This window comes from Aythya marila, assembly GCF_965140915.1.
Source record: "Aythya marila genome assembly, chromosome: 1".
In the NCBI taxonomy this organism is placed as follows: domain Eukaryota; kingdom Metazoa; phylum Chordata; class Aves; order Anseriformes; family Anatidae; genus Aythya; species Aythya marila.
In genome coordinates this window covers 11206722-11220595 of record NC_139042.1, presented here as the reverse complement: position 1 = coordinate 11220595, position 13874 = coordinate 11206722, and the positions used below count along the sequence as shown (strand labels likewise).

Below are 13874 nucleotides of genomic sequence, written 5' to 3'. Positions count from 1 at the left end.
TGAGAGTAGATCCTCCCCCCTTCAGCTGCATAATTACTCCCTCTGTTCCCCCCACATTGCAGCAACCCTCCATGTCACTTAATTCCAGGAATGACAAACTGCCTTTGGCTTACATGCTTTATTTAGGGAGGAGGGAGCAGTTTGAAAGTCTCTTCAGCTACAACAGCATTGATAGTGCTTTCTGGAACAACAAAAAAAAAAGCAGCTTTAATTGTTCAAAGAGAAGCTCCTTCAGCTTCTACCTTTCTAAGACCAGGGCCAGGTATTTCCCTATCTTAACAAGGGCCAAATTTCATAGAGCTACACAGGTACTCTACCAAATTAACAAAATTCAGCCTTGCAGTAGCAGTTCAGCTTACAGTTTGTTGTTATCCTGCCCTCAGCTCTAAGATGCATCTAAGTAAACATGAGCTACATAAAGCATGAAGATGCAGCTTTTCAGAAGGAACCCATAGATGAAGTTTTTTAAAAAAGAACCTTTATTTTTACACAATGTGTATTACAAGTTCTTAGAACCAAAAATGCACATCACAGAAGTCTTTGAGCATTGTCATTCTAGTAAACAGTTTACCACAGGTTAAAAGTAATTAAGGTCTGCAGAATTACTGCTGAACTGTTACATGAGGTATTACACAGACACCATATTGAAAGATCTTACAAGTACTTGCTCTTTTGAAGTGTACCTGTCCAGTAATGGAGAGCGCTCAAAGGCTTCTGCCAGTCAAGGTGTTTTCCCTGTCTTCTTGGCTCGTAATTTTTCTAGCATTTTCTGCAAATAAGAAAATCATGAGAAAACAGGCATACTAAAAATGTAGTACAGCAGAAAACAGGTACTACTTGGGTGTAGCCTGAACATTTTAACAGCAACTGTATAGCTCCTACATATAGCAGCTCCTGGTCATAGGCACATCCAAACAGGATCCTTGCCACCTTGAGCTCAGGTACGCTCAGCTCAGTAGAAACAGAAATTCCCTGGAACAGCCAAAGCCAATTAATTTCCTTTAGAGAAAGATTTCAGCCCTAAGAGGTGCTCTGAACTTACAAACACAGTGACTGTGTCCACTCGGGCTGTCTGAAACGTGGTATGCCCATAGCAACACTTATGAAATCCTTAAAAGCTCCCCTGAGTTACCAAACGTTAGGTAACAGCTCCCAGAAGCTAAGCTGAAACATTCTGACTCAGTCCATGGTCTGTTCAGTCACACCTTGCAGAACCATCTCTGATTGGAAGCTCAGTGAAATGAGAACTGACCAGCACAAGATCCTAACGTGATTTTACCTTCTGAAACTCCTTAGCCTTTTCTCTGTTTTTAGCAGAAGTTTCTTGCCTTTTCTTTTCCTCCTTTCTGGTTTTTACTTCTTCAAGTTGATTATAAAGCCTGTCAAAACAATGGGAAAATACTGTCAGGAAGCAAAGTGGCAAAGCAGTACATTAACATTAAGTCTCAGTTACTAGAAATTAAGAAAAAAACAATTTTGACTTTGCTATCAAATAATCAAGGGTCACTTAAAATTCCTCTCCTGCTCCTGGCCCTCACAAAACCCCCTTTCTGGAGCTGTCGGTGTCCCTTAAGGTGCAACTGGAAGACCACAAAGTGCTGTCACAAGGCACAGACCAACTACTTCTGTTTGTTTAATCCAAACTTCTTCGTATGAATGCGGTACCTTGAAGTACGCTGCTGCATTTCTACTTTTCCAGCTTTCCTGTCTTCTGGAGAAGATACTTTCACTTCTCCTACTTTCTTCAACTGGTTGACAACTGCACCTTTTTTCCCTTCAAAAGACACGGAAAATGTATTTTAATTAATCTAGCTACTACGTATGTTCATACAAAGCTGCACTGTGCCCCAATAAAGACTCAAATTGAGTTAACACAAGGCACTGGTTGTAAAACATCAAAGAATGTCAATGACAGGGTGTTTCAGCACAAGAGTACTCAAAAACACAAGAGGTTTCAAAGACTGAAAGATGAAACTACAACAAGAAAAGCAAGAAGAATGGACACAATGGAGATTAAGTTTTCTTTTGAAATTAAGTCTCTGACTCCTTAGGCGACTGCTTCTCAACAGCTGACTTCCAAACCCCTATTAACAGACATCAGAGATGAATGAGGTCTCTAAATACAGTCATAAGACACCTTATGACCATACATGTATGAAACAGATAATTAAGGGCCTTTACACCACTGAAGAGGTAGCTAAATGGGGAAAAAAATTCCTCACATCCTGAGATTTCTCACATTCCTGAGATGCCTGCAAAAGCAACAATGAAAGAAACGGGAAAGCTGTTCTTTGATATTAAAAAGCAACTAAAAGCGTATCTACTCCTACATCAGATAAACATACCAGGGAGAAGAAAAGACTCCTTTTGCCTGCTTAACTTCTCAGACTTCCTTCTCTGAAATGGTTTGGCTTCTGGCTTTTCATTTTTCCTCTCTCTGTTTTTGATTTCTTCTACTCTTTCCAGAGATTTCTGAATGAAGCTCTTCTTTCTTTTCAAAAAAGATTCTTGCAAACTCCCTGATGCAGAAGGAAACTCTAGGCGCATCACTGAGAAAGAAAAGGAGATTTCTCACTTTCAGCAAAGAACATTGTCACCTCTAATAACTCAAACATTCCAATCCATTTCTCATAAAATACTGACCTTGACTGCTTTAACAAATAGTGCTAGGAGGTGACACTGTAAATAATGAATGTTGCAAAATAAGCAGCAATTCAGAGCTAGAGAATCTAGTACTGTAAGCAGTACTGCCAAGACAAATGTTGTAATAATAACTGCATCAAAAGCATCTTAAAGCCACAAAACATACCAAAGACCTGAGAAGCTCCTAGTTAATTACCTGCGGTCTGATGTGATGGATGCTGTCTGTCATTGGGACTCTGGGCTCTGGAAGAACTGTCAGGCCTTACAAACATGGAATAATCCACATCTGGAACCAGTGGTAAAAATTCTCTCTCCTGTCTCAAAAAGAAACGTTAGTTAAAAATGCATAAAATCCACCACAAGTTTAACTCACGTAGTAGTACTGCACCACTGACACACACCAGACAGAAACAAGACTTTTTTTGCATTTAGGCACAAGAAAAAACATCAGAAATTAACCTTGACAGTAAGAATTAGAAAGCATGTTTCCAAAAGTATTCAAAAACTTTAAAAATAAATCCTGCAGTCCCTTCACCCACTGCATCTCAACTTCAGAATTACACTAATTAAGACTCACCTCAGTAAAATCATTAAGGTCAGATTTATTCGCATGTGCTGGGTTACTGATTTTATCCTCTTCACTTTTTTCTTGGTTCATATGCTCAACGTCCGATTCCACAACGCTGATGTCATTTGAGCTTATCAGAGTGAGTTCAGGTTCCTCCATAATACCATGCCCCGACTCAGTTTCCTAGCAAACAGATTACACAAGACCTCAGTGTAAAAGATATTAATATATATATATATATTATATATTATATATTTTATATTTTATATTTTATATTTTATATTTTATATTTTATATTTTATATTTTATATTTTATATTTTATATTTTATATTTTATATTTTATATTATATTATATATTATATTTTATATTATATTATATATTATATTTTATATTATATTATATATTATATTTTATATTATATTATATATTATATTATATATTATATTATATATTATATTATATATTATATTATATATTATATTATATATTATATGTATACAATGTGTATATATATATATATATATATACACATTGTATACATTTAAAAATATGTATATATACTTAATATTAAAATATATTTTAAAAAAATCACCACTATTTGCAGAAATAGCAACAGGTAGTAGCTTGTGCCAAAGATAAGGCTCATTCAAAATATAGAAAAAAAAAATCTGCCCCAAGCACTATGGAAATAGAGCACCTTGCCTGGGATATTTGTTAATTGACGTATGCAAACCCTGCAACCTAAATGCAATGTAAGTATGTTTTTTGTTTTTGTTTTTTTTTTTCCCCCTTAACACTGCTAAATAAAAACAAATAACTCAAAGCAACCAAACAACAAAATCACCCCTCAAGTTTAAATTATGTCTGAAATCTACTTTCATTCAGGCCACGCTTTTTTAAAAAATATATATATATAAAACCCCACCACTTTGTCAAACCTATTTTAAGTTTACTTATTCTTTGATTAAATTATTTAGCCCCCTTTTTAACTGGGGAAGGGGCTGTTTCTTCAGTTAAGTAAGTTCGAGCTCAATTTAGCTACTGCTGATTACTTCAGTGCTTCGATCTGAAAGAGCAAACAGGAGAGCAGAAGTGCAGGAAACAGGCAAGTCAAACTGGAACCATAAAGTGAACATTTGCCAAGTTTTCTGATGTTAAAGGCATAAAATAGCTTGGTTTAAAAAAAAAAAAAAAAAAAAAAAGGTAAACAAACAAAATACCTGCACAAATTAAAAGAAAAATCTGTTTTACGTACCCAGACTGGAATACGACATGAGCTTCCAGGCACAGAACTGGAATGTTTTTCACGTCTTCCCAGGAAAGAAACATTCTGCTGTACAGCCTGTAAATGAATGCCTGGGACTTCCAAGCTGGTTTCCCTGGTAATCCAGGAGGATTTCTGTACTTCTGGAAATCCTTGATCTGGCTCCTTTACATTGCTATTGCACTGAGAATCCACTGCCACAGCTTTATTTGCTTCATGTACATGAAGAAATTTCTCAGGAAGCTTCACGTACTTCTTATCAAATGCCTCGACAGGTAGTTTTTCAGAAGACAGAGCCTCTTGCCTGAATGTAACATTCTCATTGAATATGTGTTGAGGGGAAGTTTCATCCACTGGAACAGGTGTGGTATTTAGCTGATAAAATGGTTTTTGTTCCTCCAGTGAGCTCAGACTTTCGTTTCGTGTCTCTTCCATTGAACACTGCAGACTAACACACTCCATGCTTCTTGTCAGTTCTTCATACTCTCTGGCCGATGAAATACCGCTCTCATTGCCTCTTATTCTAATCCCAGGGTTTTGTCCAGAAGACGTCTCTAACATTACGTTACAGTCCTCTGGCTGATCAGCATTCTGGCTGAGATCACTCAGAGAAGATTCCGCTCGCAGGGGGTGGAAAGATTCATCTGAACCTGTTTCAGAAAGTTAGAGTCAGAATTCTATCTTAACACAACACAATTTCACCTTTAAAAAATCCCTCCATAACAGGACTGGTGAGGAATGTGCAAGTCTGCTGAAGTTTAGTAAAATGGAATACCATTAACAATACCTGATTCATTCAACTTTGATTCAGTTTGATTTTTTTTTTTTTTTAAATATTTGATTCATTTTGTACAAAAAAAGGAACATTTTTTGTTGCTTATTACAATATGTTTAGGGATAACCTTCATAATGCTGCTAACATAACTGCATTGTACATCACTAGATTTGTATTTATATCCATTTATACACTGCAAATGGCAGTCCTGAGTTTCTTTTGAACCCCCAGCAAAATCTCAAGAACAGGAAGAAAGCGATCAGAAACATCATTACTGGGGCAGAAATAATTCATAGTAGAAGACAACTTCCAAACTGGAACACTGACAGCTGTTCATTTAGGTCAGCTAGTTGGAAGAAATTCTTCCTCAGAGGGCGGTGAGGCCCTGGCACAGGCTGCCCAGAGAAGCTGTGGATGCCCCATCCCTGGAGGTGCTCAAGGCCAGGCTGGATGGGGCTTTGGGCAACCTGGGCTGGTGGGAGGTGTCCCTGCCCATGGCAGGGGGCTGGAGCTGGGTGGGCTTTAAGGTCCCTTCCAGCCCAACCCATTCTATGAGTCCTAAAAGTTACAATATTGTACCCTACATTATCTTTCCCTTTGATTCTAAGCATACAAATCAAGATTTTTTTTTTTTTTTCCCAGAAGAAGCTAGAAAGGAGAAAAAAAAGCATGTTAATATTTTAATTACTGGGGAGGCATTTCAGTACTACAGCATCTACCAAACAAGGTTTCTTTAAATGTGTGTGTGTGCATGCGTTTAATATGTCTCTGACATAAGATTGATAAAACTGGTTACACGGACTGCAGCATCACATTATTAGTTGTTTTTTTTTTTTGGTGGTAGTGTTTTTTTGGTTCGTTTTGTATATTGATAGCAATATATCGTATAAGCCTTTAAGTATTTCTGTTTTGAGAAATTTCTGTATTGTTTAACAAGATATCTGGTATTATATGCATGAGGAATATTGTCTCCAGATAAATAGCAGTTATTAAAATATCAAAAGTGACTACAGGGAGGGAAGAATTACCCTGCAGGATCAGCCATCGCTAGAAAATTCTCCAGATGATGAAACAAAAATATCAACCTACCTCAGACTGACAACCTGAATTAGCTTTTGATTTCTTATCTTTTTTTTTTTTTTTTTAAAGCACAAGAATAATTGGTTTGGGCTCATAAAAAGAAAATTTAAAAGAGATGGGGAAATATAATAGAGAAGTTTAAAGCACAGAGATTGTTTCTATGAGCAATTTAGAAAGTGAATGTTACAGCTAGCAGGAGTTTCCTAAATCCCCTTTGCTGTCACCCCAGGTAGTCTCACAGTGTAAGCATTTTCTGGCATTTTTTTTTTAGTACTAGTACCTGCAATCTGAAGTGAAAGCTGCATAATAAACATGGCACAGTTGCTTGCAGCTTCAAAGATGACCAGTATGTATTTCCCAGAATATTGTGGACATACATGCAAATAACCAGGAACATTTCTATTATTAATCCATCCACTATGTAAATACTGTGTTACTTTTACTGTTACTGGTTGGAGCACCATTGTGCTGAAACACCTGGTTCTTGGTAACTTAGGGCTTCAGAAATACTTATGTTACTGCTCACTGCATTTGGAATGTCAGATCAGTTCTTTCTTTAGAATATGTTACAGATTAAGTTTATAAATTGTAAGCATTATAAATTATAATTTATTAAGTTTATAATTTTAATAATTTTAATAATTCAACTGCAGAACATTAACAAAATTTTTTTCCAGTTATGAGCAGCTGTTAGCTTAGTGCTGCTGTAGAATCCTAAGCTTTTAATCTACTATTTATTACACTGTAATCTCAAAGTTTATTCCTTTCTCTCTTCCTCTTCCTTTATTCTGAAGGTAGATAAGGCAGTTTATAATCAGAAGAAATTTCACAGCACGCAGTGGCTGCATCTCAACAGTGCAAGAGCAAAGCCTGATGGTTTCTTGAAGAACACAACGTATAACAGAGAAAGAAGAGTATGGAAATTCTAACACATGCCTCAAAAACCAGTTTCATAAATTGAATGATTTCCTCAAATGTACAAAATGAGGGATGTATGCATGATTTTTTTTTCAAAAAAAATAATTAAAATATTAGTCCCAGCCAGCACTGAAATTTGTTCACTAATGTCATAATTACCACACACATCATGGTTTTGGCTGGGATAGAATTAATTTTTTTGCTAGTATGGTACTGTTTTGGATTTTTGATGACAATAGCAGTGGTCACACACTGATGGATGTTGCAGAGCAGTGCTCAGACAGAGCCAAGGACTGCTCAGCTCCTGGCGGTGCCCTGGCAGCGAGGTACCTGGGGTGCACAAGTTGCTGTGAGGGGACACAGCCAGGAGCTGACCCAGGCTGGCCAAAGGGATGTCCCACATCGTGTGGTGTCATGTGCAGCAATAACAGCTGGGGTAAAGAAGGAGAAAGGTGGGGGGGATGTTTGGAGTGACAGCATTTGTGTTCAAGAAATCATTAGGTGTGATGAGCCCTGCTTGCCTGGAGGTGGCTGAACACCCGCCTGCCTTTATCTCAACCCATGAGCTCTCAAACTTTTATGTTTCTGATTCTCTCCCTCACTCCACCTGAGGAGAACAAGCGAACGGCTGCATGGTGCTGAGCTGGTTAGACCAAAAAAAACTAAGTAACCTAATATCCATTACAGTGGCTTGAATGTAACGGTCTGCTTTTGTGTTAGTCACTGTTGATTTAGAAGGGAATAGTTTCTTTCCAGTTTCAACCCAGCAAACCCATTTTAAAGGTTGGTAGTTCCATATTAGCGATGGTTTGATTTTGTAAGCGTAGATCAGGCTACATTGTACATACCCAGAGTACCATTTTCTTTAAGAGACTCTTCTTCTGATGTAATGGCGTCAGACTTGTTTGTTTCAAGAGCAGAAGGCAGACTGCCTCTTTGTATATTCAGGCTGGAGTTTCTCTCATCTAGAAATGCAGATGTGTCTTGACTTTCTGTTGAAAATGTGGAAGTCTAGTGGCAGAAAAAAATCCCGATTAAGATTTCATTTTCTCAGGAATATGAAGGATAAAAGGTTAATGGCAATTTTTGCTTTTTGTATCACATTTCTCCTTGCTAACAGCAAAAATGCCTCCAGTTCTACATATGTCAAAAACTATTACCGTGTTTCATATAAGCACAACACAGGGATTACACATTTCAATCTTACATAAATTTGAAGCGTGAGTTTTTCTGTAATACCTTCCTAAATTCTCTGTTGTCTTGGGAAATCTTGTATTGAGAAATGGATGATGAGATATCCAAGTCAAAACTTGGTTCCAAAGGCTGAAAGAGCCGATGACGGGAGTTAGGAAAATGCCTCTCCATTTCAGGCAAATCAAGATCAGCTGCTAGAGCTGTAAGAAAAGAGATTACTTTTCAGATGAAATAGGTAGAGCACATAGAATTCTCTGCAGGTATACAAATACTAGCTTGTAAAAAAAAAATAAATAAATAATTACAATATCCAATTCTTACAATGCAGGAACAAACAGCAGCAAGAAAGTGCTGAATTTATTTTGTTTTTAAATGAAAAGCTACGGTCAAGAGGCTCTCTGTTAAGTACTTGCAAGACTGCATAAGAAGCACTGTGTCCTATTTAGGGCTTCCTGGTATGAAAAGTACACACTGACACAATGGAGCAAGTCCAGTGAGGAGACAAATGATGATTAGAGGAAGGATGAAGCACATTGTGTTTGAAGAGAAGCTTAAAAACTGGGCTTGTTCAGTTTTACAAAAAGGCTTGTGTGGGAGAAGAGGTGAGGAACAGAAATCTCTGGTACCTACAACATCCTAAAACAAAGTAGAGAGAAGATGCAGTCATGTTCTTCTGGAACATGCCCAGTGACAGAAGTAAAGATAATTGACAAAAGATGGAATGCAAGAAATTCTGGTTAGACACAAAGAAAAAAATTCCCAGTGAAGGTTGTTAAGCAAGTTGCCTGGGTGGTATGGAATCTCTGCCACTGGAGATACTCAGAACTCTGCTCAACAAGGCCTTCAGCAACCTGGTGTAAATTGGCTCTGCTCTGAGCTGGAAGGACAATTTGGATCACAAGGAGAAGGCCCTTCTTTAGATGAATCTGAAGTTCTGTGTTTCTATGTTTCCAAACACATTGCAGAAGGAAGTAGTTCAAATTAAAACACCGGAGTTATCTGCACGACAGCTAATAAAGATGTTTTTATTTTCATGAATCATTAAATGTGCACATTTAGAGAGCACAGAACTGTGCACACTGGAGAGCACCGACCTTCTGGCAGCCTGGTAAGTGGTGATTCATTCAAATAGGGTTGATAGTTGATAAGAATTATATATTGTTATCTGCTCTGAATCCCTTAATACAGAGTTACAGATACATAAGCAATAAGCACAGACAACAGAAACAATCTAGCCATAGTAGCAGGAAGCTGCACAGAATATGATCAGATGTCTGATCAGATTATCTTTTTGTTGCACTATACTATGCAGACATATACATAAAGCAAAGGACGATGATCATCAAAGCAGGAGTTCTCATGTATAGAACACACTGACAATAAAATATAGGCTGAATATAATGCAGAAATGCATAACCCCGATTAAACTCCTCTTTCTGTATGACAGTGTGGCACACAAATGCTTCAAAATAGCAGGTACCTTGGAAATGCACATTGTTCTCTGATGAAGAGTTCAAATCTCCACCACATTTCTCCAAGATCTGCTGAATCTCACTGCCCTCATAAAGGAACGCTTCTCCTTCTGGCAACCAGGTTTCAGGTGCTCTTGACAGATTCTCTTGCCTCAGCCGTGAGGTACAAGGCAGCAAAGAGCTCCAAGGGCAGCTTCCCGTTTTTTTCAAAACTCGGTCTTCCGTACTGTCAGAAGACAATCCTGAAATAAGAAGCCAGATGTTTTCATATAAACCACTCACATGAAGTCACCTGAAAACACACTGCTTAGTATCCTGAAATACCCTTAACATCTTGATTCTTGTGTTTTTGTTTTTTTTGTTTATTTTTAAGTTTTGTGCTTTTTTTGTAAACTGTCTCCTGTCAATACTGACACCTTATTTTTTTTTTTTAACAACTAAGAACAGTAGGAAAGAAAGGCTGCAAGCAAATTATCTTAGAGTTTGAGCTTTACCTAAGTAAAACAAAATTTGATGCAAGTTACAAAGTTCATTACTCAAAACACCACTTACACATTCAGAACATTGTAGTTAAAATAGAGCCAGCCTGAGACTTCAGTGGCTCAAGAAATAATCTTCAAGAATTGGTTTATGAACATGGAATAACTCATCTACATATAAGGGTATGAATGAGATCAGATACAGCTCAGATTAAGACAATACTTAGCCTTAAAGTAAATAAATCTACAGGTCACTACATAATCACTTTTAAACCCACCTTCCATGTTCAGAGGTGATAAAGCCAGTATATAGAGGACGACTATACATTATAAAGACATCATTTTTAATTTTATACAAAGCTAACTTAAGATCAAGAGGCAGCCTGCAAGCAAAAAAGGATACAAACACACTTCCAAGTCAATGTGGCATTAAAAGTGGCATTTTTACAAGTTACTAGAAATTACTACAGTGACACTTTGGTGCAACAAGATATTGATGCAATTCTCCTAACAGCAGGACAACTATCAGCACTCTAAAAATTTACGGTATAAACTGATTGGAAAACTTTCATCAGTGTGTTGTTTGGGGATCGTATTTTCTAAAAATTGTGCCACCTGAAAATTGCTAGTGTTACAGTTGCTTATTAAAATTACCTTTGCCGAACCTGATGTGTTGTAAGGCTAAATTATAAGTTAAAAAACCTCACGAGCACAGAATGTGTATATTCCAATTACACTCTAAAACATGTATTGACAATTCCTAAGTGAAGTTCCATATTAACCTTTTTCAGACAGATTTATGTCCAGTCAGCCAGATCCATTCTGCTATAAAATAAGGTTGAGAACACAGTTTTTCATTTACAAAAATCACAAAACCCCAACACTTACCAGTGTCAATAGGGCTGGCATCCAATGTCTCGCTAGTCAAAAAGCTTCCTGTGGAAATTGTTGAAGATAAATCACAGGATATTGCTTGCATGAAAGCCTCTGAACACAAATCCGGGGACACTACCTTAGAAAGCACTTCCTAGGAGGAAGTAACATATCTGTTACCTTGGATTCAGACACTGTAATTGAAACTTTAAAACCACAGCTTTTATTCTGAGCTCAGTTCAAGTGTAGAAGCCTTCATTTTGGCGGTCAGGCAAACAGGAACTCATCATTGCTCAGCACAGAACATTCACAGCCCAGCTCTCAGACCCAGATGCCCCCCAACAGCCCCCTCCCCCTAACACACACACACACACACACACCAAGCCTCTCAGAACTGTACAAATCATTACACCTGGAAGATTATTTTATCTCCTGGTGGTCAGATTTGGCTATTTCTCATCACAGACCTACTTCAGGGGAATTGTAGGTCTCAGAGGAACGCAAACACAATACATGCAAAAGTCTGGAATTTTACAGGTACCTTCAAATCCGTGCCTTCTGAATATAGGAGAGTGATTTAACAGTTTAATTCTAGTTTTACAGCTAAATATACAAAGTACTCTAAAATATTTTCTTCCTGAATTTTGAAGAAAGCTGTACAGTCACAGAATAGAGAATGAGGGTACTCACACTTCCAAATTTTGAAGGATGAGATGTTAACATTTTATCTCTCCCAAACTTTGAATTAAAATACACATTAAGAAAAAACAGAAAACTAAGAAACCCATTCCCTCCATTGGTTTCTCTTATATTAAATATATTTATCAGGCAGTGTGTGTGTATAAATATATATATATATATGTACACATACATACTGTTTGTATAAATGTTTCCATACATCTATAAACAAACAGTAATTTTTAAATACTATTTTTATTCACTGACAAATTTTTATTCACTATTTTTATTCACTGGCAGGATCTTTGGATAAAGAAAACCAGTGGCTATCATTGACACAGCTTACCCTGCTGCAAGCAGGAGGCTGAAACAGGGACCTTCTAAGATCCCTTCTAAACTTAATTATCATACAATTGTACTAGATCCTACCTGTTCCTGAGCATTCTGGAAATACAAGATAAAGTTCTCAAATGCCTGATTCAAGGCAACAAAAACATGACAATATTCTGTCCTAATATTTTTCCTTTCTGCACATCATCTTAGCATTCCAGATAAACACACCACAAAGAGTAAATTTTGTTCCACAGTTACTTTGATATGACTAACCGCATGAATGCTTCTGAACGATGGTCCAGAACATGGTGTTTCCTCTCCAACTTCAGCAGCAGGAACTGGTGAATTTCGAGCCACGAGAGAATCTTGGGACTGAGCTAACAAAGTGTAACAGAAGCAAGAAGAAACAGAAAGCAGTTGTTAGTGTTGTTTTGTTTTTGTTTTTTTAACACCAGATGGCAGTAATACTCTACTGCTGCTGTCCTCACTGTTAGGCACTGATTTTTGCCTCATTCTTCTCAGTTACATTATACTTTCTGTTCCAGTGTACCATAATTTATGATTAGCATGACTGGTCTCTGTAGATGATGCATTAAGAGCCAGAAATTCATGCTTTGGCTTTGCAGAATGAAATACGCCTTTGGTAGTGTTCCTACAACCATTTCACTGGGGTGGAGGAACCCTTCTGGCCTCTACCAGTACAATGATTACCAAGAAAGGCAGACCACAGAAATCAGAAACTATGAATTACCTAACTAACTTGTCATTACTTTTTAAAAATTACCTAACTTTTGGTGCAGCCCAGGACACGGTTGGCTTTCTGGGCTGCAAGCACACCTTGCTGGCTCGTGTTGAGCTTCTCATCCACCAACACCCCCAGCTCCTTCTCCTCAGGGCCGCTCTCACTTTTTCCAAGGAAAAGTGTTACATATTTAACAGAAATTTAAGTCAAACTGTGGAAGTTAAGTACGCACTTTTTTCTTTTTTTTTAAATCAATTCTACTAGGGCTGCTAATGACAGTGTCATTTCAAATCTACAGCACCTGTAAGGCTCTATCCTTAGGTAGATCTCATAACACTGTGACTTCTAACATTAAGGCGTCCCTTGTATGACCTGAAACTGCATTTCTTACTAGAAGACGGAGCCCAGCTGTTCTGGTTTTCCTACTATACAAAGTGGGAGAAGTTTCCTCTGCAAGGCAACATCAGTGGAACACCTGTATGATGTAATACTGAAGTATCTAAGTCAGTACGAAACACTTTGAAACTCCTTTTAGGAAAGAAAGAAAAAATAATAAACCAAGGTTTCCTCTAGTTGCTATCACCCAGAACTAGGAGGAAGTACAAGAAATGAAAGGAAATATCTAAAACATACTTACTTGGATTAAAAGAGAAGTTAACCTATTCTTTATTCATTTACTATGTTATTTTAAATGCTAAATGACAGATCTCAAAATAAAGGGGAAAACAGTCCTCAGAAGGACTCCCCTCCCTAGTTCTCCAAAGTTTCTAGTAAGCTTGATCCCGAACACTTATGGCATTTTGATCAGTAATCGAACAGAGCCACTGGCAGAAGGATTTTCAAGTAACAAAGA

General features: G+C 37.4%; 1 protein-coding gene across 3 annotated transcripts in view; it reads right to left on the bottom strand.

Moving 5' to 3' along the window:
• Window positions 1-475: 475 nt before the first annotated feature.
• The window catches only part of CEP295 (centrosomal protein 295), a 37500-nt gene continuing 24101 nt past the window's right edge, over window positions 476-13874 (bottom strand). For all 3 annotated transcript variants that reach the window (XM_082773086.1, XM_082773085.1, XM_082773087.1), the window contains 12 exons: window positions 12553-12656; window positions 11284-11422; window positions 9925-10158; window positions 8490-8644; window positions 8099-8261; window positions 4469-5127; window positions 3221-3394; window positions 2840-2957; window positions 2346-2549; window positions 1666-1774; window positions 1280-1379; window positions 476-769 (listed from right to left, as the gene is read on the bottom strand). In XM_082773086.1, the coding sequence (XP_082629212.1) occupies window positions 722-769; window positions 1280-1379; window positions 1666-1774; window positions 2346-2549; window positions 2840-2957; window positions 3221-3394; window positions 4469-5127; window positions 8099-8261; window positions 8490-8644; window positions 9925-10158; window positions 11284-11422; window positions 12553-12656 (2207 nt within the window). In that variant the 3' untranslated portion in view covers window positions 476-721. The remainder of the gene's footprint in view (window positions 770-1279; window positions 1380-1665; window positions 1775-2345; window positions 2550-2839; window positions 2958-3220; window positions 3395-4468; window positions 5128-8098; window positions 8262-8489; window positions 8645-9924; window positions 10159-11283; window positions 11423-12552; window positions 12657-13874) is intronic.